This window comes from Osmia bicornis, chromosome 16 (genome assembly GCF_907164935.1).
Source record: "Osmia bicornis bicornis chromosome 16, iOsmBic2.1, whole genome shotgun sequence".
NCBI classification, from domain to species: domain Eukaryota; kingdom Metazoa; phylum Arthropoda; class Insecta; order Hymenoptera; family Megachilidae; genus Osmia; species Osmia bicornis.
In genome coordinates, this window is record NC_060231.1 from 4,197,493 (window position 1) to 4,221,858 (window position 24,366).

Genomic DNA, 24,366 nt, shown 5'->3' on the forward strand with positions numbered 1-24,366 from the left:
ACCACCTTCCGATCACTTCGCCCCGCGCCATCGCGGTGTGCCCTTCTTCGAAATTTTTTAGATTTATCTTTTGTTTATAGAGATCCAGCAATTGTTATCTCGTTGAGATTCAAACAGAATAGATGGCCCTATTTTTAGACACCTATGTATACACCAGCCTGTTGATGTATTGAGGAAATATCAAACGTTGTGAAACTTTTTGTATGTTTAAATTTATACTTTGTATAGGGTTAAAAATAATTTCCTAGAAGATTGTAATAATTCTACATGTCTGCAAATAGATTTCATATAAACCATCAGCTTTTTTACCAAGAGAGCTAATTGAATCACAGCGTTTATATTTCTTCATATGTTAAAATCAATTTACACAATAGTTGCAATAGTTTCCTTTTTCATACATTATACTTAATATTATTACTTGTTACAATATTGACGAAAGAAGTATCGAACGTGTTACTTCTGAACGGTCGATATCCTGTTAAGGTTATTTTTGGGGTAAAGCGTGTTGTTCGAGATAATTTCATCAATTATTATTGCAAATGCAAGAAAATTGTGGTTATCGTTCTTCCACGGTCCATTACAATCACCTGAAACAATTATTAACAATTAAATATAGAGTATGATAACGTTAAGTGATAAAAAAGTAGAATAGTATAAAAAGAAATTCGAATACGCCTGAACGAGCGCGTACAGTAGATCGTTTCCCGCCGTTGGGAAGAATGGAAAATCAATAATAGTTACCGGCTTTACCGACTTTCCGATGACGAACGCTACGGAAATGATACTTTCTCCTTGTCCAACCAGATAACCTTTCTCTTTCACGCGCGTTAGAAATCCTACAGAAGCTGCGTCCGCCATTTTTGTTGAACGACAGCGCCGTGTGTCCGCCATTGGCCAACCGTCGCCGCAGCCGCCGCCATTATAGATTCCGTTGTGTGTGACCGAGTCTTCTTCTCCGGAGCCTTCCAAAGGAAACTTGTTTCTCTACGACACCAACGGTGCAGTATCGTCTGAATAACCTGTCAAATAACCCGGTGAACGTTAAAATGAAAACGTACAGCAGAAAAAAGGGCGATAGCCCGAGCAACGTAATAATTCATGTGAACGAGCTGTGCCGACTGTGCTTGGCAAAGGAGGAGGAGATGGTGCCGATTTACGACGACGAAACTATCCCTTTATCCCTGCGAATAATGGCTTGCGTTAATCTCGAGGTAAGTTTCGTTCTTTCCACGAACTGGCCGGATACGTTTTACAGAGTCATCGATTATCCTCGCTACGCACATTACGTTTGAAAGCTTATCGAAAAATAGGAATCTAGTTTATCTTTCTACGTGTAAGTCTCTCCTTCTCTCTTTCTCTCCCGGACTACCGATCGCTCCGTCTCTTTTTATCTTAGGCACCCCCCCACTCGGAGATTTTCATTCCTATTCGGAAGCGTCACTCATACATCGCTGTGCGAGCCCAAGGAACGCGTCAACTGTAGCTCCCTTGCAACGCGCGATCACGCTGCGCAAAGCAACTACCGGCTTTACCGAGTTATCGACTTTGCGTTTCACGCCACCTTCTCCTCTCTTTCATTACAGGAATCTAGACGAGACGTATCGTTCCATTACATTATCGTTTACCCTATGAATTTATAGAGACCTGCAATTGTTAATCCTTTTCCATTAATATTGACCACCTTACATTAACTCAATCTTCCATGCAGAGGCATAATTATGATGATTTCAAAGGTTTAAGCTCACATCCTTCCCTGATGATGTATTCTGAAATTTCAAATTGATAGCTCCTTTATTAATTGACTCCAAGGGCATACGGTTCATTAAGTTTATATGTATGTACTTACAGCCAGCCTATGATATTTCTTGTCGCCAGGTTTACGAAGAAGACGGTCTTCCAAACATGATTTGTCATCCCTGTAAGTATCAGTTGGAGAAATCCTATCAGTTTAAGAAGAAATGCGAAGCTGCGGATGCTAAACTCCGCAAACACATGAAATTGATACAACAGTTGACCGGTCAAAGCGAAGAAGGGGAGAAGCAAGATAGCAACAGGGAGGAACTAGCGGATTCATCCAACAGTGGGAAATCTAAACAGGTTAAACAACTGTTAGCTGATCTGGTATCCACCAAGGGAGACAGCGGACAAGCTGATGGTGATCCAATTGAAGTAACTGAAGAAGAGCTCGTTGGTGGTTACATTTTAGGAATGAACTCGGAGAACTTAGAAATGGAAGAAACTATGTCGGAGGACCCAGAAAATATCACCTTAGTCCCAGCAGAGGAGCGTGCTGCTAAAGCTCATTGCACCATCCGTACAACTCGTATTAAGCAAGAACAAGAATCTGAGGACGAAGCTGAAGAAGTACAAAGAGCAATTGCAAATGCTGATCACAAGAATGTTTACGTGATGGAGCTAACGAGTAACAGTTCTGGTCAAGGAGAATCCTTGAAATTGCAACCTATAACTAATACCATAGGTAAATAATACAGAGAATTTGTACAGTGACAAATATAGTGTACATAAGATGTGTAATGACCATTTTTGTTACAGTCGAGCCTAACCAGGAGTTGAAGGTATTTCAATGCGACAAATGTCCAAAAGCGTTCACTCGAAGAATAATGTTGAAGAGTCACCAGTCTGTTCATTCTACGCAAAGAGGTTTCACCTGTCAGGCTTGCGAGAAATGGTTCCCAACTAGGTCTGCATTGGTGAGACACGAACGTACCCATACAGGTATGTTCCAAGAATTAGATGAGAAAACAAGTTCTTGAGCATTCACGATTATGCCCTTTCTAGGCGAGAAACCGTTCGGTTGTAACATTTGTCATCGCGCCTTTGCGCAAAAGGAGATTCTACTTCGTCATCTAATGACTCATTCTGGGCAAAAACCATTCCAATGTCAGCACTGCGAGAAGAGCTTCACTCAACGCGAAGCGTTGAAAGTCCATATGCGAAGACATCAGAAATTGGACCCGAATGACATTCAGTTGCATCATTGTCAACTTTGTCCCAAAGCATTTTGCCATGCTTCTGGGCTTAGCAGACATTTAGTTACACACACTGGGAGAACGTACAAATGCGTGGAGTGTGAGAAATCTTTCACGGATAAAAGTTCGTTGCTGAGGCATAGTCGTATTCATGCGCCTAAAAAACAAATCTTAACAAATTAGATTTAAGCGACGATTGAAAATCGCGATAACAGTATCACCCGACGTTAAATTAAAAATCACAGATTACATTTTTTGAACGAATTAGTTCTAAGTCATAGATTTTTTTTTTTCTATTTTTTAGTGATATAGTTTACATAAATATGCAATATGTAAATGATAATCATAGTAAACTCTTGTTTCATTGCCGGTAGAGCGAATTCCCCATTACGCCCTTTCTATATTGTCAATTCCAAGAATTTTTCCTCCTGCATCCCTGCTACCGGCAATATAACGAGAGTTTACCGTACACACGAACAGTTTATTCAATAATTTGAAACATATCTAAAGTATTTTATGTTATATATGTCTTTGATTTCAATTTCCAGCACAAAACATCACAACATATTTGATACTATCATTCTACATTTTCATTCTGTTCAAATTGTATATAAAATTCAGCAAAATTATATTTGCATCCTGCAATTAGATTTCTTTATGCGTCTAGTTCGATGTGTAAATATATTATACGGTGTTACATGATTCGGTAACCTTACGTTTTATTGAAATTAGAAAGTAGTGATAATGTTCTTCAAACATATATTTTTTTTTTGAATACAAAATTATTTTCTTATACGTACTTTCATGACATTTATATTATACATAATTTTAATATACTTCTATGTATATATATTAAACACGTTATATATACTTTTGTATTTTTTTGATTATTCCCATTGAAATCTTTAATACAAGAAAAATACAATTTTATATGTAAATAATGATCGTACGTGTAATGTCGATATATAGTCTGAAAATTTGAAGAATAAAATATACTTTAATGAAAAATTTAACGATTCTTTTATTTATTACGTTTAAACGTATGGTATTACGAATATTATAAATACAGTGTGCACTAAACAATTTATATAATAGATAAAATTATAAAGGCAGCTAAAGATTACATAGGATTAATTTCTAAATAATATTACAGTTTATTGTAAAAAGGATGAAAGTTTCAGATAATTGTATTTCTTCTGCCAATATATATTTTATATACCAGGGACATAAATTTGTACAACAGTTTATCATTTCATTACTTATTATACTAAAAATTATGTCGCTGGAATTTATTCTGCTTTTTAGGCAGTGCATTGGAACATTAGGTAGCCTGATAATATTATTAAGGATTTATTACAATATAATAATACACGTAATGTATGTACACGGTACATCAGTTAATTAAAATTACTATGTCCACGGATAAAAAAAAAGAAGAAATTCCTGCTATACGTTTATATACCATTTACTATTTTCATTATACATCCATTCAACTAGCTAAATACAGAAGTAACTCCATACTTAATTTCTTTGATCAATTAAAATATATAAACAATAACACACGTAAAGGATTCTTTATACGTAAAATAAGTTATTATGAAAATGCGTATAAAAATGATTTATTAATATTTCGTTTACAACTAATTCGCAGTTTATTTGTGTAACAGAGCTCTATGAAACTTTGAAAAGTCTGTAAAGCGATTAATGTAATAGTATGCTTACTTATTTTCTAAATTATCAATTGCTATTACGAAGGAACTTCAAGGGTCATTTACTAACTATGTAATAAATATCTTGGAACAAAAAGAAGTAAAATAAATAACGATTTGGTATTTTTATTAAAAAATCCTTTTTATTATGACTTGCATATGGATGATCTTGTGCATCTTTTTTTTTTTCTTTTACACACTGCCAATATCATTACATCAATCTAACAGAAGGAAATTACTAAATTTCATTGTACCATCTTTGTTGATGCAATTTTTGTTAAAACGTTATAGTGTCACAGGATCTTCACACTACAAATTGAAAAAATAACTTTCGAGCTCCGCCACACGATCTGTACTAGACCTCTATAAAATAAGGTCTCATATTTAGTTTTACATTATTATTTGCTATACATTGCAAGATCGACAATGTCTATTACAATTATCTATTCAAACAGAGCAAAGAGGGAAACGTGTGTGTGTATATGTGTGAGTCGTGTGTGTATATATATAAATATACGAGTTGATAGTACCGTAATTATTTAAATGGTAAACATATAATTAAAAAGACTGGTAATAAATTCGAATTAACAAACGTATTTAAATAAATGCGATACTATTAACCTCTGATCAATATATTATATTGCATTGTAGGCATAGAGAGATAGATAGAGAGAGAAAGGTTATAAACAATATGAAAACTAATCGTAAGTTCATTTCATCTAATTGGTCACTTCAATTGTTTCACTTTTCCCACTTTGCTAAAAAAAATTAATGTACAATAATTATTACCAGTTTACATTTGCACTCGAACGATTAATAATTCTAATAAAGAAAACGTACATGAGAGCACCATTTATTATCGTTATTGACTAAAATTGCTGGGAAAGGTAAACACAAGGTTATTAAAATATTACATTCACACTTTAAAAGCAGATCTGGGTGAAACTTTCATGTACGTTTACAATAAAGTACTAATACCGCTAAAAATTTGAGAGAACGTTTCATTTCATTTAGTCGTTACTTTTCATCTCAAATGTTTTTTGCTTAGAGGCACCGCAATACGTTGCCAATTTTTATGTATTTATCAATTATGGAACATTTTTTTTCTCGTCCTTTGATAATTTGTTCTTCCTTTAATCATTTCTACTTCCAACACACATCACTTACAAGCCACAGTAATGAGTCATGCTACTGGCAAATAAAATATGGTACGTGATTAACAAACGCACGTATGGGGCCACAGACTCACAACCGACAGGCTGATATATATTTTTCTTTTTTATTCACCTTTCCCTTTGTCGAGTAGTTTCATTTACACCTAATGATCGATAAACTATTCCTCATTCATTTTCCAAATATTTCAAGGAAAAATGATGACCGTTTCTGTGTCTTCGTCTGCGTACTGGGACAACGAAATTTGTACTATAACCACATAATACCAAATATATCTGATGATGTGGAAAAATCTAGTGTCATTATTCCTGCTAGTATTCTAGGTTGGCAAAAGGAATCGCGATAGACTTGGCGAATGTAGCGCGGAAGTTGGAAAATCTCGGAAAACAATTTTACGAGATATTAAGATTATTCAGAGCGAGCTTTTTCATCGACGTTTTTCTAATAAGCAAAACGTCAAACCAATTTAAAGTTTACACTCTCATCAATCGAGGATTAAAGCTTTTGGTTGTTCCCAAGTAAATCCCTCTCGACCAAAGTGACCGTACGTACTGGTTTGTTGATAAATTGGATTACGAAGATTCAATTCCCTAGAAAAAGAAAAGCAAATTACTAAATTTTTATTTCATAATCAGACATGAATTTAAAACATCCGGTGATACATACTTTACAATCTTTCCAGGTCGTAAGTCAAAATTTTTATTAACTATATTTAAAAGCTCGTTTTGAGATAATTTTGATGTACCATAATCAAATACTGTGATTGAAAGAGGTTCCGCTACTCCAATCGCGTAAGAAACCTGGGGAATTCAAATATATTTAATTCTAGTAACAAATTTTTTATTTTTGAAATTTTTGGCCAGATAAGTTATATATATGCATATTTTTAAAATTCCAAAATTCCCAAATGGGGATCGTGGGAGCTAATGGGTTAAGAATAATCATAGACGTTATTATTTATACCTGTACGAGACAACGTCTGCATAGACCAGCTTTTACTAGAGATTTGGCAACCCATCTCGCAGCGTAAGCAGCAGATCTATCGACTTTTGTGAAATCTTTACCAGAAAATGCACCACCACCATGAGCACCCCAGCCTCCGTAGGTGTCAACTATGATTTTGCGACCTGTGAGACCTGCATCGCTCTGTAAGTAAAAGGAGATACCTTGCTAGAAAACATTCATTAAAATGTAACATGAAAAATCTGTATAATTTACCTGTGGTCCACCTATAATAAATAACCCACATGGATTAACATGGAAAATTGTTCGGTCATCAAGGTACCTTGCTGGGATTACCTCTTTGATAACCTTCTCCATAACTGCCTTACGTAATTCTTCTAAACCAATTTTTTCACTGTGTTGCAACGATACCACCACTGTATGCACTCTTATAGGTACGCAGGCACCATGATCCATCACGTACTCACAAGTAACCTGATTTAAAAATTTGAATATTATAGATAACAAAGTACATTTTAAAAGAAGAATAATGCAATTACAATGTGATTATTCTCAGTGATTTTGTTCACATCATGGCAATCAAGAGTAGCAAATACTATAAGAGCATCATTGAATAATCTTGATATTTTAATATATTCATTTAAGGAGAAATATTTCTGTATTACATACTTGCGTTTTTGAATCTGGTCTCGCCCACCATAGTTCACCGCTTCGCCTTAATTTCGCGATTTTCTGATTTAACTTGTGCGCCAACACAACAGTCAGCGGCATACACTCGTCGGTTTCATCTGTTGCATATCCAAACATCAGACCCTGATAGAAGAATTTGAGTTATTCCAGCTAAAATTTATGAGATTTATACTTGAAGCAGGAGACAGATTTAATCGGTGTCTTTAATTAATTTGCGTTTATGTGAGTTTAAAGTAAAAGGTATTAAGCGTTAATAAAAGGACAGTGCACACACAGCAATTTCAAAAAATACTACGGTGGGATATTTTGTAATATGCAAAAATAAAAACGTGTTACACAGAGCAGAATTGTTAAGAAAGACGGAGTGAATGTTAAGTAATTTAGGAATTTATCATTATTATACTATCTGTAACATACACTCCAATATCAGTTAAAAAAAAAAAAAAAAAAAAAACCTTAAGAACAATCACACAAAAATTTCGTACACATAAAATTGAAATGCGATGAAAAAAGAATGAATTTTTGTATTAACGATACCTACAAACTTGATAACTCATTTATTGGTAATGAAAATAAAATGATGCCAATGATTTTAATAAATAATTACACTAATTCAAATATTCTGAAGACAGAATGAACCATACTGGGACAGCAGATGAAACAAAAATGGAAAAAAAGAAGAAGATTGAAAATCAAACGTGATACAGATTCTAAAGAAATATTTGTACCTCCACCATAATCAACTATAGGCGAGAAACTATTATATAAAACAGTCTATGCTCAGCACACAAATGCATGATGTAAATATGAAGAAACAATAGAAAAGAAATTAAAGATAATAACATAGTATCTACATTACTACAATAGGAATGCAAAAGCATTGCATTTAAAGATAACAGAGAAATCTGGAAACAGAAAGAGTACAGCTAATAAAATGTTAATTAAAAAGCTATAAAGGAGTGTCTATATAATAGCATTAGATACAACAGAAAAACAAAATAAGAAGAAAAAGTTCGGGTGTACGATCAGAATGCTAAATGACCTGATCTCCTGCGCCCACTTCTTCGTCACTACGGTTTTCATGAACTCCTGCTGCAATATTTGGTGACTGGGCATCAAGCGCCAATAGAACACTGCAGAGCTTGTAGTCAAAACCTGTAGAAATTACACGAATAAGATAAAATTGTTCGTATCCCATGAATATGAACACTGGTTTCATGGAATCTGTGCTTCAATGTCTCATATCCCAGCTTATTGTGCTTTTCTCAGATAATTTTCAATGGAATTTCAATATTATGAAAGAGATATAAATAATCATTCCTACCTAATTCTTTAATTTCTTTTTATTTTGGTTATCACATTACGTAACATCAAAGCCTGATTAAAATTGTACTTTTTGAAACAAGTCATGGACACTTATTTAATGATCGGATTAAAAGTTACATGTTAAATATGTGTAACAACATGAATTTGTTTTTTTTTTTAATTGTATAATATAGAGTAAGTATTTGGATAACGGTAGCACTCATTTACATACATAGATTCACACATTCACACATAACACGGAGAGGTACATGTTATAAAAACTTTATCAAAATATGGTATAAGGAGGAAGGGAAAGGGTGTAAGGAGAAAAAAATAAAAAAAAATTTAAAAAAAATTTAAAAAAATAAAAAGAACGTTATTGAATTATGTGGCTGCTCTGCGGCACGGGCTGAGAATGGGTTATGTACCTGATCACCTGCACCCACGTCCTTCTCTTCCCTGTCCACATGAACACCATCAGCGATATTTGGAGATTGTTGTTCGATCGCCACCAAAAGGTTCAACGTACGCCAATCGAATCCTGCCACGATCATGATATGCTTACGTTACATATTCATATGTGTCCTTTTACATATTCTTTTCCGAAAGATAATGAACAGGATATTGGTCACCCAATCTCGATCGAGTCATGGAATATTCTCCAACATTTTGTTAAAAAGTTTATGTAGCGTAAAGCACATCCTCTCATTACATGAATATACACGCTTACATTAAAAAAACAACAAAGTAGATAAATATAAGAAAGAGATGGTAAAAGTTTTGTACATAGTGCTGGAAGCTTTCGTGCCATGATTCGACCGTGTATTTGCAAAATCAAATTCAATAGAACCAAATGAGGCGAATTTGGTGAGGGATTAAGATAATAAAGTTTTCATCCGGCCACAGGGCATGCGTACGCCATAGAAGGAGAAAATTTCATAATGTTAGCAAGGAAAATTTTTCAACGTTTCAAATGTACAGATAAAATAAATTTAACAAAATTTCAAGGGTATGTCAAAGGGTTTGTCAAACATACATCACTGAAAATAAACAGCGCAAAGAACAAAGAAAAGGTTTGTTACCTTTCGAGGAATCATCATATCCGATGTGTTTAACTGTATCCCGTACAATTTTTTGGTAGTCCACCACAGCCTTCGATGTAATTTCACCACATAAAAGTACCATTCCTGTTTTTGTCACGGTCTCTGGAAAATACATAAGTTAACAAAGTTAGAAAAATTTTGATACTATCCAATTTATAAATAGAGATTACGGCACAAGTTAGCTTGAATCATTTGAAAATCAGGATTATCTTGATACTCACCACAAGCCACTTTTGCATCAGGATCTTGCTGCAAGTGTGCGTCTAAAATAGCATCACTTATTTGATCGCACATTTTATCTAGAAGCAAAATATGAACACATGATTATAAAATCATTGAAAACTTATTTTTAAATAATTAATTACATCTGTTTTTAACACATAGTGCACGTGTACACCTTAAACTAGTGGTGGATCAGTTTCCCTAGGCTATCTATGCTCGCCGATGTACACACGCACGCAACCTCCAAAAATAATTGCATAATCAAATAGACAGCACATTGTTAATTTAAGGAGGTTTTAAAAAATTCAATCACGATGGTTATTGGATACAACAGATTTATTTCTACACTAAGTTTAAGCTGCGTGAAATCATTTTAATATTTGAGGTTATATCGGTTGAAAAAACTTGGCTTAAAATGTATCGACCAGAGGAAGGATTTATTATGTCTATATAAGAAAAGCATAAATATAAAAATTGAACATGTGATTCATGGAAATAATGAAAAAATTGTTGATCGATAACGTGGATGGAAGGAAAGGTCGGGAATGAAGGGAAAAGTTGAATGATACTGGCGAGCTGCAAATTACAATGTAAGAGCACATGGCGACGCCGGAGGTATACTCGCTTCCTGCTGTCGAGCGATTAATCGAGAATAACGTGCGAGAATTATTTCTCGTACGTACGATATTCGTGATAAGACTGTGCGAGTAACGAACTCGCCGCAAATGTAATACAATCCCTGGGGTTACGAATCTTTTAAGGAAAGTAAGAGAAGAATACGCGAAAGGAAGGGTAGGAATCGCGGCGTGCGCACGCATTACATATGTGTGGCTCTCTGTTCATCGAGTTTCATGGCGGCACATGCGACTCACCGACACGTAAAGTCAAGACGATGTCGCGCGAGATAGGAACGAAATACGTGTTAGTGATGAAACGAACGGACGGTTTTTCGTGTATCTACCTGGATGTCCTTCGCCGACGGATTCTGAGGTGAAGAGAAAACTTGTATCCTGTTGCAGCTCGGGCGGCGTGTGCCCGTTCGCGTATCCGTTCATGTGATGAGCAGTCTCCGGCATTTTCCTTCTTTTCGTGCTCGTCGTTGACCAGTTATCTTCTATTTTGTCCCTGGTCGAATAATCGGTCCACGTGTCGCGACTCGTTTCACGGTTACGACGTCGTGGAACAATGAAAACGGAGACGAAGAAAAATTCGGTCCGACCTCTACACCCTACTTTTAGCCTCGCACGAGAGCAAACCCTAACACAATCACAGCACAGAACGTAATAGTCGGCCGAGCGCGGAGCAAATGCACTATGATCCACTATGGAAAGTAAAAGAGACTGCCCGCTCCCTGGTGGCCGCTATTTATAACCTCGGTACCTTCGTTGCCTGCTTCGGCTAATCTCGTGTCACGTGACGCTCGATTACCCGGGAGACGAAGATCGGCGCGGAATTTGATTAGAATTCCCGCGAATTGCACGTTGGTTTCCCACTCGAAACTCGTCCACGTGTTCTCTCCACCTTTTAAATAAAATGTTCACCGTTATGTTTAGACGTACAACATTTCGTTCGAAGAATGAAATTGATTCAATGGTATCCATTACCGTTTATCGCTGATACGAGAAGCGGTTATGAGATAAAATTACAGTAGTGTTCCAAACAATATACTATTATACTCTTATTGTTAGTTCCGGCGAGATTTTAATATCCAAAAATAACTGGTTTTGATAATAAAAGGAATTCGAAAAATTGTTACATAAAACACCAAATATGTTGTAATCATGTAATATTTTTACCGATAACGAGTTTCTATCTGTACCAACCTCTTTTATTTAATTCAAATTAGTTTCTTTCTCGATTCTTCGGAAAATCGTCAGAACGTTTTCCAAGCACGGCTGTCTGTTGAACTTTGAACTTAGCGAACAGATAGACACGTTACATACGAAAGAAGAGAATCTACACTGAATACACGTTCACGTATCTTTCAGACTTTTATATGTACGTCGAACGATCTCCCTCCATGATTAAGGAAACAGTTGAGTGGGGTTGAAACGGTGCTCGTTTCAAGCGCAAAGGGAACTATGGGGTAAAATATTGGTCAGATAAGCAGTCTTTTCATGCAAATTCAATGAAACAACAGCTTTGTGCGACCAGTTTAACGGTGGGGATGACGAGGAATATTTGTGCTTGTGATGAAAAATAGCTGATCTGAAGCACACGCAATGAACTCCGTTTATTAACAGGGACGATACGAGATAAAAGCGCGCGAGTTTAATATTATTTCAGTGCGCAGTCATTTTCGGTAAATTTTATTAAAATAGTAATGAAATAATTGTAAATCAATTTTGGTAATTTTAATTTTTTTACCAATTAAATATTTTATATAATAAAATATTTAGGGTAAATAATTGCTTATTTTATTAACCAGGCTCTTTAAAAATGGCGACGATTTTGGAGAAATAAAATGGAGGAGAGGTTATAGGTGAAAAGATGAAAATATTTATTCAAATTCTTCTTGTCGTTGCATTTCAATACAAATTTATTTCTGTTGCAAAGCAAATCGGTTTCTGATACTATCATCTCACAGTAATGACGTAGATTTTGAAAATATGTAACATAGATTTCCATTTTGTGTAATACATCAAAACTTCACTAATAATATTATAGGAATATTTTAGGAATAATATTTTCTTATTTAGGGAGAAATGTGTGTCATTGCTGTTGAAGCATGCGTTTTCCATTGAAAGACTTAAGTATGTCATTTCGATGATATTATATATTTACGTTTTCTGATAATATCATATGGTAACAATGACGTATATAGATGCTGTTCAACATGATGCAACTTTCCTTGGACGTTTCTCTCGTTTTTTTTTGGCAGAGAAATTATCAGTTTCTACAAAATAGGAGACGAAGAAAGAAGAAAAGAACACGATCTTGTGTAATCTTTGCAGGGTGTGCGAACGCGTAACTATAGAACAGTCTGATACAATGTCACTGACACAGCAGAACATGAGATACATGTGATCTGTGAGTAAGCTCTAGTTTTGCAATTGAATGATTTTCATGTTTTCTTTTTTTTTGCAACTTATAAACTTCTACTGTTACCATTTCTATATACGTTTTTACATTTTCTAGTATCGTTTTACATCATTTACAACATTTCTGAATTTTGGTTTAAGTTCTGGTTAACAAATGTTTTAAGGTTATGTCCTACATACGAAATTCTTCTGCAATTATAAATCAGTATAATTTAGTAAATCCTGCTTGTATTTATGCAAAATGGAAAAATTTGCAATAAACATTGCTTCTGATACGATTATTTTGATCAATTTTTGCATAAGTAGATAATATTATTATTTTTTTTTACCTTGTATGGCACATATCAACAGATAAAGTATAGCACCATTCATAACGTGATTTTTCGCACAATCTGTTTTCTTTTTACAATTCCACAACTGTGGAATTTTTCTACAATTCCAGAACTGTGGAATTTTTAAAAATTCCAGAACTGTGGAATTTTTTAAAATTCCATATCTGTGGAATTTTTTACAATTGCACAGCTGTTAGTCTCCTAGGAGACTAATTTCCTTGAAAATATACATATTCTTTAATTATGTACATACATTGTCAGATAGAATATAACGTCATGCCTATTAGTTTGGAAGATAAATATTCTATCTTTAGAAAATTTAACTATGATACCTACATTTTATCAAGAAAGCATATCAATCTTCGGGCATACGTTACGGAATTTCGAAACAAGAGATTAATGTTGCATCAATATTATGAAAAAGTGAAATATTGTTCATGATAATATTTTCATTTTAAAATTAGGCTCTTTGATAAATACTGGAGTAATCATTGGCGTGACTAGGCAGGGTTCAGGGGCCCCCTGCCCCTGTATGTAGACCGACCTCCTTGTCATTTTAACCTTCTGAAAATCTAAAATCCCAAATTCTAGTATTTTAAAATCTTCTTCCTCCTCCCCCTTCCCCTCCCCAATAAAAATCGTAATTACCAGCTTTTACCATTTTATGGTTAGACATCCTATACAACATTTGTATTATTACATAATTATTGTACAATTGCCCATATAATAAAACTTGATAATTCTCTCATAAAATTACTCGTACGCTTATCTCCATAGCGTTCGCATGCGTACTTTATTTAGGTATTGAAATAAAATGACGAGGGTATGATTTTTTATTTGTTATTTTTCAAATGAAATGTAAGTCGTGTAGGTCGATGACACTCATTTATGATCACTCGTGACTGCTACTGTTCTATAGAAATCACACCACTGATTTTTGCTTTTATATTAATGCATTAATCAGTAGTAGTAATTGTCCACATTCTTTAGTAGAGTACATTGTTATTGAAAAGTTTTTTCTGTTACACCCATTTATAGGTTAGAGTTACAGTTAACCCATTAGCTGCCACGATCCCCATTTGGGGATTTTGGAATTCTACGTACACTACTCGGCGCCAAAAATATGCATATATATAACTTATCCGGCCAAAAATTTCAAAAAAAAAAATTTGGCAGTTAATGGGTTAACAACGAAACTTGCATCAGCGTTTACAGAAATAGGAAAAAGTTGCAGTATAAATTATCTAGTCACAGTATCGGGAAGAATGAGTTGACACAAATGGGGAAATAGGAATTACAAGATTGTGTTGTATATCTTGGTCCAGTCATGCGATTATCAGCCGTTAACTGGACCACGTGTCGAAAACAAATCTCAAGGTTAAATTATATTCTCCATAACCATGTTACATGAAGTCATCATGCATTCTATGAAATTTTCTTGTTAGGCCCCTGAAAATGGAAACCCAATATCATACTTTGTAAGCGATTCCAACGAGACCTTATCGCCTTATCACCGCTCATTCTTTTAATATAATAGTATCGGTCATTTATTCGGTTGATTGTACGGTTCAACGAATATGAATTGAACATGTGCTTTTCTGATGCAATATATTTCACGTAAAGGATAGTTATTTGCTGAAAAATCGATGCGGGGAGAAAAATTATTCAAAGCAATGATATGAAAGACATTCGAAAAAGTTGCTGAGTTGAACATGTTTATATTGTAAATATACTTGGTTTTGTCATTGAAATAAATTGATCCGTTACTTCAGTCTTTTATTTATTTTCCAGTTAAGCAAATACCCTATCAGTGGCATGTTTTTATTTCCACCTTCCACCTAAATGTATGTAAAAGATAAGCACTTATGTACTAAAAGATAAGTATGTACTATCTTTTAATTTTACGATGAAACCACTGATACTAATGTCAAAATGCAATAATTTATTTGAAATACATTCACCATATATACAAATTATTTACATAGCGATAAGCATTTGTTTACATATCTGGAATATCTTTTACACGTACGAATAAAAATGAAGTTTGTTTATCTTTATTGTCGTTTTATACATTTTACAGTTTCGTGTTCATTGTTTGCACTATCGTTCACGATCGGTAGACAAGTTTGAATTTCCCGCGCAAAGTTTGAATAGTGGCTCGAATCAGGCAAGGGTTCGCTGACCCTTGACACTGACTCGCGTAAGTACAGGATACGAGCGTAGAAACAACAGAATGGAGAATGACAGAGAAAGGGAAGAGTGGTTTGCCTTAACCTTGACCCTGACAACCTTTCACTCCCCTTACTCCTCCCTGTGTCACAAAAAGATATACGCGCTCACTATCTCTTTCGCATCTTTGCTAAACTGGCTCGAACTTCGTCTCTTTCTGAGCCGTTTTCTCACTACTATGTACAGGCCGCTTCAAAAAAGTCATACATCAGCAAAATGACAGTTTTTTTTATGATTGAAAGGTTCTATACCATTCAAAATGTGTATAGACGATTCAAATTTGAATCGGTGGTATTCTGAGTAAAATGTTACGCTTCACCCTTTTAGGAATAATATTAGAAGTTCAAGAGTCTTTATTTTCTATTTTATCATAGTTTTTATGGTGTTGAACAATAGCAATCAGTATTTTAAAATACTTTCTGCGAAGATTATTTGTTGCTGCCTCACGTAGCGACGGCAGGGTTACCAACTTCGCTAATGTGACGCCATGGTCTAATTACGTAGTGAGGGGTCAGCATGGGCGTGGCCCCTTCGAAATCTTATCTTAATAAATATTTGCGTCGTAATGCAAAATGACGATATATCTATATATACTTATCGATTTTTCTTATCATGAAGTGTACATCTGTTTTGAGACGACCTGTATACATATATAAACTCCTCTCTTTTATACGGAAAAAGCCAAGCACACGATCGATGTTGAACGAGGAGGTAGCTACTCGAAATAGACGAGAGCCTCCTAAATATTAAAGGAGCTTTCGCTTCGGTTGAGTTACCCTTCATTTTCGCAATCAAGGGACAAAGGGTCGCCTTTTCTCTTATTAAATATTTATCACTTGCCTACTTACTGACCTCTTGTTTCATTATTCTTGCTTGTAAACATTCGACAGCTTATCGTACTGGATTTCCTATCCACTGGTTTTCTTTTTCGCTTATTTAATACTCGTTCCAATTACACGATTTGATTTCGTAAACTCCTTGATTGATTGAAAGTGGAATTTTCGTAATTGATTACTGTGGTTAAATAACAGTAGCACTTTATAAATTAAATTATATAATTGATACTTCATAATTCATGATATTTAATATTTGACAATTTCTAATTGCATCACCTAATCTAATTTAATTTGTATATAAAGCTGAGATTATCATAGAAATGTAGGTAAAGATAAAATGTAAGTAGGTGACCATAATTTTGACTCCTTGTAACTTCATTTTTTTAGATGTTAGTAGCAAGATCAAAAAATTATTAAAATAATTGTTAACAAACTTGTATTTTAAAAAGACCGCCATAAATTATTTTCGAAATTCGATCCTGGCGCCATCTATACAAAAACGGCTGAAACTATTCGACAACTTACCGATCGATTTTCCGATAGACGCCTATCTGAAAGTAAGAGAAACTACTCCCCGACTTACCGACCATCTGGTGGTGAATATGTGTGCGTCGACCGAATCGATTGATTATAATTTTTATACATATTAACATTTCGCTTATGCATACATTGCACATAAGTGTCAAAATTTATATCTAAAATAATATGTTCTTAAATATTTCGTATCAAATTCACGCCATAGGAAAGTGTTATTAAAGCAATATTCCCCTTTATTTATTACATAATTACAATAATATAAAATATAATACAAGACGGGTGATATTTCATATTTATTGTATGAACGATTCCATTACGATTAGCATTATAGTTTCGAAATTTCTACCAATGGCTGTGATTGGTTATTTCATTCGGCATCCTTTCATTTCGACCAATCAGACACGTCTCTGTGTGAGCGAGTGCGTTGATTTGTAACGCAGTACAGTATTCCTCTTCGAAGCTTCGTTCGTCTTGCACGTGTCTGCAACAGGTAAGATTAAATTATCTTCAAATATTAAATTAAATTGTGTTTCGGGTATTGAAAATACAAAAAATAAAAAGAATAGCTGGAGAGAAGTCTAGATTCCTGATTTTTGACATTAATTCGAGGTTATCTTGAAAAATACGTGAGTTGACATTTGTTGCTCTTGCTGTGAATTCACAATGGAATTGGAACAGCAGAATCTGAATTATTTTCCCTTTATATCAGTAATTTCTTGAACATTATTCAATGTTTTTCGTATTCTTTCACACAATTTGCTGTTTTTAATTTAATAACGTTTTTTCTTGAGCATCGTAATATTATTCCTGTTTAGACCTGTTCGTGTACTTCGTTAGGTATCGGCCGATAGCAGAATATACCGAACATTGCCGAGCGTTGTCGAAGTGCCGACCGGTCTACGATGGGAAGGAAGGTCTCGCCATTGCTCTCTCGAGCGTCGAAGGGACAAGACGTGTCGAGGTTGTGCTCCCGTATAAGCAATACAAAAGTACGCATAGTCTACTTATTTAAATAATTTGCATAAATTATCGACTTCGATCGATTGTTTATCTGTTGGTTAAATTTAATTTGCATAAATTTTTATTTTTTATTTGTTACAGATATTTGAAAAGACGCCATGATATTGGTTGATATTGGTTCGAAATATAATTTTGTAAAGGGTATATAATATAATTGGTAACGTTTTAATTTATTATAATCAATTATTAAACTTTATTATTGCTTTTTGTGAATCGTTGTTAAGTGTAAGCATTTTTGATAATTAATTGGTACCAAAGTCGAGGAAGAAAAAATTAGAATTTTGTTTTTATCAATTAACACAAATATTTCATTTTATTAAATAATTTCGTGAAGTAATTTAATACATGTGTTTTAAATTAGAACAAAATTGAAACAATTTGTGTTCTACTGCAAACGATTGTTTCTCTTATGCAATCATTTAATTATATTTGCATTATTTTAAACAATCTATTTTTGTTAAATCGTAGTAATTATATTATAATATCCAGCTTTTGATGCAAGTTTAAATTAAAATAGAATCACGTTTTTAAATCACATGCTGTTTAATCATGATTAATTATCGGACTTTGTTTATCGAAAAGAATTTAGGCAATTTATAAATCACGACGTAATAGAATTTTCAACAATTTTTAGTGTGCTTACAATTTTAACAACAGAAATCCACTACTTTAACAAAATAGTCTATTATATTTATTTAACTATGATTTTCTATCCTTATAATATTTATTGAAATAATTATCAACAATTATTTAAAACATTTCATTATTACAATATAATCTAGGATCAATATTCAACGTGAATATTTCACGAACACTGATATTTTCATTTACACGCAATAACAGTATTTCCTTAACGAACGCTCAATAAGAAGAATGTTGGTTTTGTTTTGTATATTTCCACCCATCCTCAACCTCCTTACTAATCTTTTCTTCCAGGAATTGTTGTGGCCGCGCGCAAGGCGGTCGGTAGAGTCAGTGTTTGTACGAACATATTTCCAATGTTTTGATTTTTTCAAGGGTGAACTGGCCCTGAATAGAGTCGCGTTTGTACAACTAGGAATCACGCGAAAGTAGAGTCAGTGTTTGCTGCGTATTATAAAATATTTTCTAGAGTATCGCGGCTCTTTTCTTTTTCCATCGTGAAAGTAGAGTATACAATTGTTCGCCGGAAATTATTCACGGTCGCGTTACTAGTATTTTATATCTTTATTTTTATTTTTAATTGCTCGATATATCCGGTATTAGAGTCAGTGCACCACTGAAGAGGAGTCTTAGGCGTTGTTCCATGAGGAAAGAGTGTAAGTATCTTATTACTTTATTTAATTAATTTTAATTCAAATAGAATAATTTACAATTTCAACACTTGATAATTGTGAGTTCTTCTCAATTGCTAATATTTTTTAAAATCCAATTTCATATATAATTCTTTTTTGTTTTGTTACAGATGAATTTTTTTATTTTGCCGAGTTCCTGGATATCCTGATGATGGCTTTCTTCATGACTTCCGTCTTGGTACGTCACTTAATTGCTTTTTATTCAAATAGAATAATTTACAATTTCAACACTTGATAATTGAGATTTCTTTTTAATTGCTAATATTTTATAAAATCAAACTTTATATACAATTTTATTACAATAAGAACTGATAATTTTCAAAATTAACCGTAATTCTTCTTTTTTGTTACAGATGAATTCTCCTACAAGGCAGCCACCTACCTGGTGTTGTGCATCCTCCTACTTGACTGTCGGAAGAAGAGTATATCTGCGAACGGTAAGTCGCATGCTTTATGATTCCTCTGGTGCCCAATCATGTCGCAGGACGAATGGTCCGAATCGACACGGGTTACCAGTTGTATACGTGGCTAGCAAGCACAGTGACCATGGGTATGATTATACCCATGAGTAGTAACATTTTTATTGTTTCATTTCATTTAGTTCAGGCTAGGTCTTCTTGAACACCGCGTTTTAATATCCTTTTCAATTTCACATATTCCAATAGATATTTATGAAATAAATGAATGCTTTTAAATGTTCTTAAATGTGGAATATGAAATATTTTAATACCGAATCAATTTTATTTAATTTGTCTGTAAAATTAGAGAAGTCAAATACTATCTGACTTGGTTATTGCGAAGGTTCAAAGCAATATAATATTGATAGTATTATGTAATATGTATACTGGATATACATATTAATGATGCTATTACATTGATTTCATTACATTTTGTACTTTATAAATTCAAATATAATTTGAGAATTTTTTCCGAGTAGTTTAACTTATTTATACGTTCATGATAAAATGAACAATTTATGTGCAAGAAGACAATTCGTGACGGGTAGATTTCCAAGTCAGAGTGATCTATTTCAACACATTTTGCGTATTCTTGAAAAGTTACTCTGAGGAGGGAGTCGACCGAGGATGTTTTATTAATTTTCACAATAAATTCTTTTTTCGCTACAAAGAATTCTTAATTAGAGACATTAAATTCTTTTTTATTAGAATTTTGCATTTCTTAAATTAGTGTTGCGAGAAATTTCCGACGCGAGAGTAAATGTGACGATGCACTGACTAGTATTCGGTGGGAATCCTTTTGGTTTTTAAACTCAATCCAATGTTTTATTTAATTAATCAAATTAGTTACAAGGATTCCGCGGCATAAGACCGTGAACACCATCTCATGGGAGATAAACCCATGCATTACTAGGCCTTTGCAGGCGCAGCTTTAGAATACGGAACATATGAAAATATGTTACCATATTCTAAACTGCAGTCCTTTTGTCTATACTATGGGCGTCCGTCAATCTGACACCGTTGGATGCAACGTGTTGGACGGGCGGGTAGCGCTCTTAGCGAAGGGGTGCACTCTGTCCTGGCGTTACGACGTCCAGGCGGGGTGGGTGGTATGTAGCGTCTGGCGTAAGACTAGGGGGCGTGAGACCCTTCGTTGCCAGCTGGTATTAGCAGTGCACCATGTTTGCGTCATAGTTGCTCAATTTTACTTTTCAGTATTTGTTCTTAAATTTACAACAATCTAATTTACAAAGTCGAGTCACTTTTATTATACTAAAATAGTGAAATATTAGCCCGTTAGATGTTTATGTACTAATCATGTTTGTAAATCAGGATTTTCAGGTTTAACCCTTTCCGTGTTTATTGCCAAAGCCCATTCACGTGCTCAGGTGCTACTTGGATGGGTAGAGGCAATGGGCACGATGACCTAGTTCATAAGAATAATAATTAATAAGCGGCTGGCATTGTGTTAGTATATCGTGCACGACGTAATTTCCACTTATGGTGTGTGTGTTTTTAGGCTGTGGGATTGCGTCGGTTTAGTAACTTTTTCATTTAAATTTTAATTTGAAATAATATTTTATTCAACAAGATGTACAATGAACGTACAAACCAAATAATATTATTATCATTACTATTACTATATTGCCATTACTATTACCATGATTATTACCATTATTATGAAATATTCTATATCAAAGTAGTTAATTAAATTTTGTAATTATCATTATACGCAATGATTGCTAGCCTTGCCAGACGATTTCAGTGAAAAATGGTACGTACCGTAGAGTGTGATGTGAGATGAAACTCGGGTGACGGAGGCGTCCCGGGACGTTCTCCCTAGTTTAGGCTCTTGCGCCCGGGTGGAGTGTATGGGGGTCGTGGAATGAATTTTTGTGGGAATGTGATTTTGCCTTTTTTAAATATAGCGTTAGGAAGGTAGGTAGTATACCTTCTGGTGTGCGTGATAGGTTGTAAGTAGGTAGGACCGGGACAGGTTGTCACAGTCTCTTGGTCGGGTAGGCACGATTTCGCGTGATCAACCTGTACCTGGAATATATTTGAAGAATTGACGATATGATCGATACGAACGGAGTATGCCGTTCGCCTTCTATCTATCTGTACAATTTTTCAAATTTTTGGCGACTTCATAAGTCGTCATACGCGATCGCGATGGCACGAAACGCACAGGTTCTGCTCGAGCACGGCACGTGTGCACGAACAACGACTTATATGAAGTCCTTTTTCGTCCACGTGTCAATTAGAGTTTCGCGATTTTTCATTTTTGTTGATTTTTTTCTTTTGTGTTGCGAATTTGCAAGTCTCGAGCTTTAGATATAAGTTTCAGGTGGGTGGACCGCCCGAAGAAAGAAAAAGCTATGTGCCGAAGCGCCCCGACAAACTGTCTTTCAAGAGGGGAACTACTAATGATTTTGCATCCTTTTGCAAAAAAGGATGGGAAATCATTATCGTTACTACTTTGTCACTGTGCTTGCCTGTAGTTGTAGTTTTGTAATTTCAGGACAAGAGGGGGCCCGTGACCCCCATGATTTTGGGCAAATCGCGTTTTCAATTTAGTGTTGCGAATGAATATCGATCACGGTTCAATTTAGTGTTGCGAACTTTAAATATCGCGTTTCTTTCTTGCATTGCTTTAAAATAAAATTTAATTTTTCAATGTTGATTGCTTTAAGATTTTTGAGAGCTTTGCTTTTTAATGTTGATTGCTTTAGTGTTGCGAGTAAAAGATTCACGGTTTGAGAATCCCCTTTTTTTGCATTTTAATTGCATGTCTGTTAAATATAGTGTTGCGAATGAGATTAGCGCGATTGTTTCCTAGTGTTGCGACTTATAAATACGCGATTGCTTTTCATTAGTTTGTAGAGTTCCCTGCTAATTAGTGTTGCGGTAATGAATATTCGCGTTTTGCATTAGAGTTGCGATATATGATGAAATGCCCCAAAACGATCCAGTGGAGTTGCCATGGTCCATAAGGCAGCTATGGACCAGCTGCCGTGATACAGACTTGGATTGGCTGTACCCCTTTTTTAGATTAGTGTTGCGTCTTACAAAATTCGGTAGATTTGAGTAGTGTTGCGTTACAGTTTGCGTTTTCTCTTTTTTTCTTTTTTTCAGCTTAGCGTTGCGCATAATGGAGCAGCCTTCACGCGTACGCTTTTGTACATATTATATAATTAATGAAATTAGTGTTGCGAGTAAAAAATTCACGGTTTAAGAATCCCCCTTTTCTGCATTTTAATTGCATGTCTGTTAAAGATAGTGTTGCGAATGACATTAGCGCAATTGTTTCCCAGTGTTGCGACTTATAAATACGCGATTGCTTTGCATTAATTTATAGAGTTCCCTGCTAATTAGTGTTGCGGTAATGAATATTCGCGTTTTGCATTAGAAATGCCCAAAAAGGATCCAGTGGAGTTGCCATGGTCTATAAGGCAGCTATGGACCAGCTGCCGTGGTACAGCCTTGGATTGGTTGTACCCCTTTTTTAGATTAGTGTTGCGTCTTACAAAATTCGGTAGATTTGAGTAGTGTTGCGTTACATTTCGCGTTTTCTCTTTTTTTCTTTTTTTCAGCTTAGTGTTGCGCATAATGGAGCAGCATTCACGCGTACGCTTTTGTACATATTATATAATTAATGAAATTAGTGTTGCGAATGAATTCGCGATTGTTATTAAATTAGTGGAAGTAACTATGACTCACATTCGGTGGGAGTCCTTTTAAGGATTCCGCGGCCTGAGACCGTGAACACCATCTCTGGGAGATATACCCATGCATTACTAGGCCTTTGCAGGCGCAGTTTTAGAATACGGAACATATGAAAATATGTTACCATATTCTAAACTGCAGTCCTTTTGTCTATACTATGGGCGTCCGTCAATCTGACACCGTTGGATGCAACGTGTTGGACGGGCGGGTAGCGCTCTTAGCGAAGGGGTGCACTCTGTCCTGGCGTTACGACGTCCAGGCGGGGTGGGTGGTATGTAGCGTCTGGCGTAAGACTAGGGGGCGTGAGACCCTTCGTTGCCAGCCGATGTTTTGTCATAGTTCAGAATGTTTGCAATTTTGAAATTAGTGTTGCGTGTGATTTCGGTTTGTTTTAAAGGGTTTGCTTAGGGATTGCTCTTATGGGCAGTCAAACTTCTTTTCAGGTTCCCCTGTACCCTCCCTCCCACTGCCATGCCCCCATTCTTTTTTCTACCCATTTTTAAATTTTGAAAATTTTGAGCATTCGGTTATTGGAAATACTGTTAAATAATATAATATGAATTTAATGTTTTCAGAATATTATTAAATACGATAAAGTTTTAAATAGAACTTTATTCAAATTTTATTTTGTGATGATTGGTGATAAATTATTTCAAGGAATATTTGTTCATTCGAGATAGCTTATTAAATTTTAATAC

At 34.8% G+C, this 24,366-nt stretch overlaps 2 protein-coding genes and 1 long non-coding RNA gene across 6 annotated transcripts; 1 reads left to right on the forward strand and 2 right to left on the reverse strand.

Annotated features, from left to right (window-relative positions):
* The first annotated feature begins 915 nt into the window (after positions 1 to 915).
* LOC114879064 (zinc finger protein 543-like) lies at positions 916 to 4,815 on the forward strand. The gene is made up of 4 exons (XM_029193575.2): positions 916 to 1,211; positions 1,876 to 2,479; positions 2,554 to 2,736; positions 2,800 to 4,815. Exons 1-4 carry the CDS (start codon positions 1,047 to 1,049, stop codon positions 3,171 to 3,173), a joined length of 1,326 nt encoding a protein of 441 aa, XP_029049408.1. The 5' UTR covers positions 916 to 1,046; the 3' UTR covers positions 3,174 to 4,815.
* Positions 4,816 to 5,404: 589 nt separating this feature from the next.
* LOC114879065 (S-adenosylmethionine synthase) lies at positions 5,405 to 12,132 on the reverse strand. 4 transcript variants are annotated; one of them, XM_029193578.2, is made up of 10 exons: positions 11,979 to 12,132; positions 11,117 to 11,676; positions 10,155 to 10,232; positions 9,913 to 10,035; positions 8,568 to 8,680; positions 7,505 to 7,648; positions 7,091 to 7,309; positions 6,836 to 7,018; positions 6,539 to 6,672; positions 5,405 to 6,462 (listed from the first exon to the last, which is right to left on the reverse strand). In XM_029193578.2, the coding sequence occupies exons 2-10, from the start codon at positions 11,229 to 11,231 to the stop codon at positions 6,357 to 6,359; spliced, it is 1,215 nt and encodes a 404-aa protein (XP_029049411.1). In that variant the 5' UTR covers positions 11,232 to 11,676; positions 11,979 to 12,132; the 3' UTR covers positions 5,405 to 6,356. The 4 variants fall into 4 exon arrangements, with proteins under 4 accessions (XP_029049411.1, XP_029049409.1, XP_029049413.1 ...); XM_029193576.2 differs by lacking the exon at positions 8,568 to 8,680 and adding an exon at positions 9,259 to 9,371; XM_029193580.2 differs by lacking the exons at positions 8,568 to 8,680; positions 11,117 to 11,676; positions 11,979 to 12,132 and adding exons at positions 9,259 to 9,371; positions 10,743 to 10,902.
* Positions 12,133 to 12,631: 499 nt separating this feature from the next.
* LOC114879048 lies at positions 12,632 to 14,980 on the reverse strand. Its single transcript, XR_003789845.2, has 2 exons — positions 13,526 to 14,980; positions 12,632 to 13,385 (listed from the first exon to the last, which is right to left on the reverse strand). It is a non-coding gene; the product is annotated as an uncharacterized LOC114879048 (long non-coding RNA).
* Between the last annotated feature and the right edge of the window lie 9,386 nt (positions 14,981 to 24,366).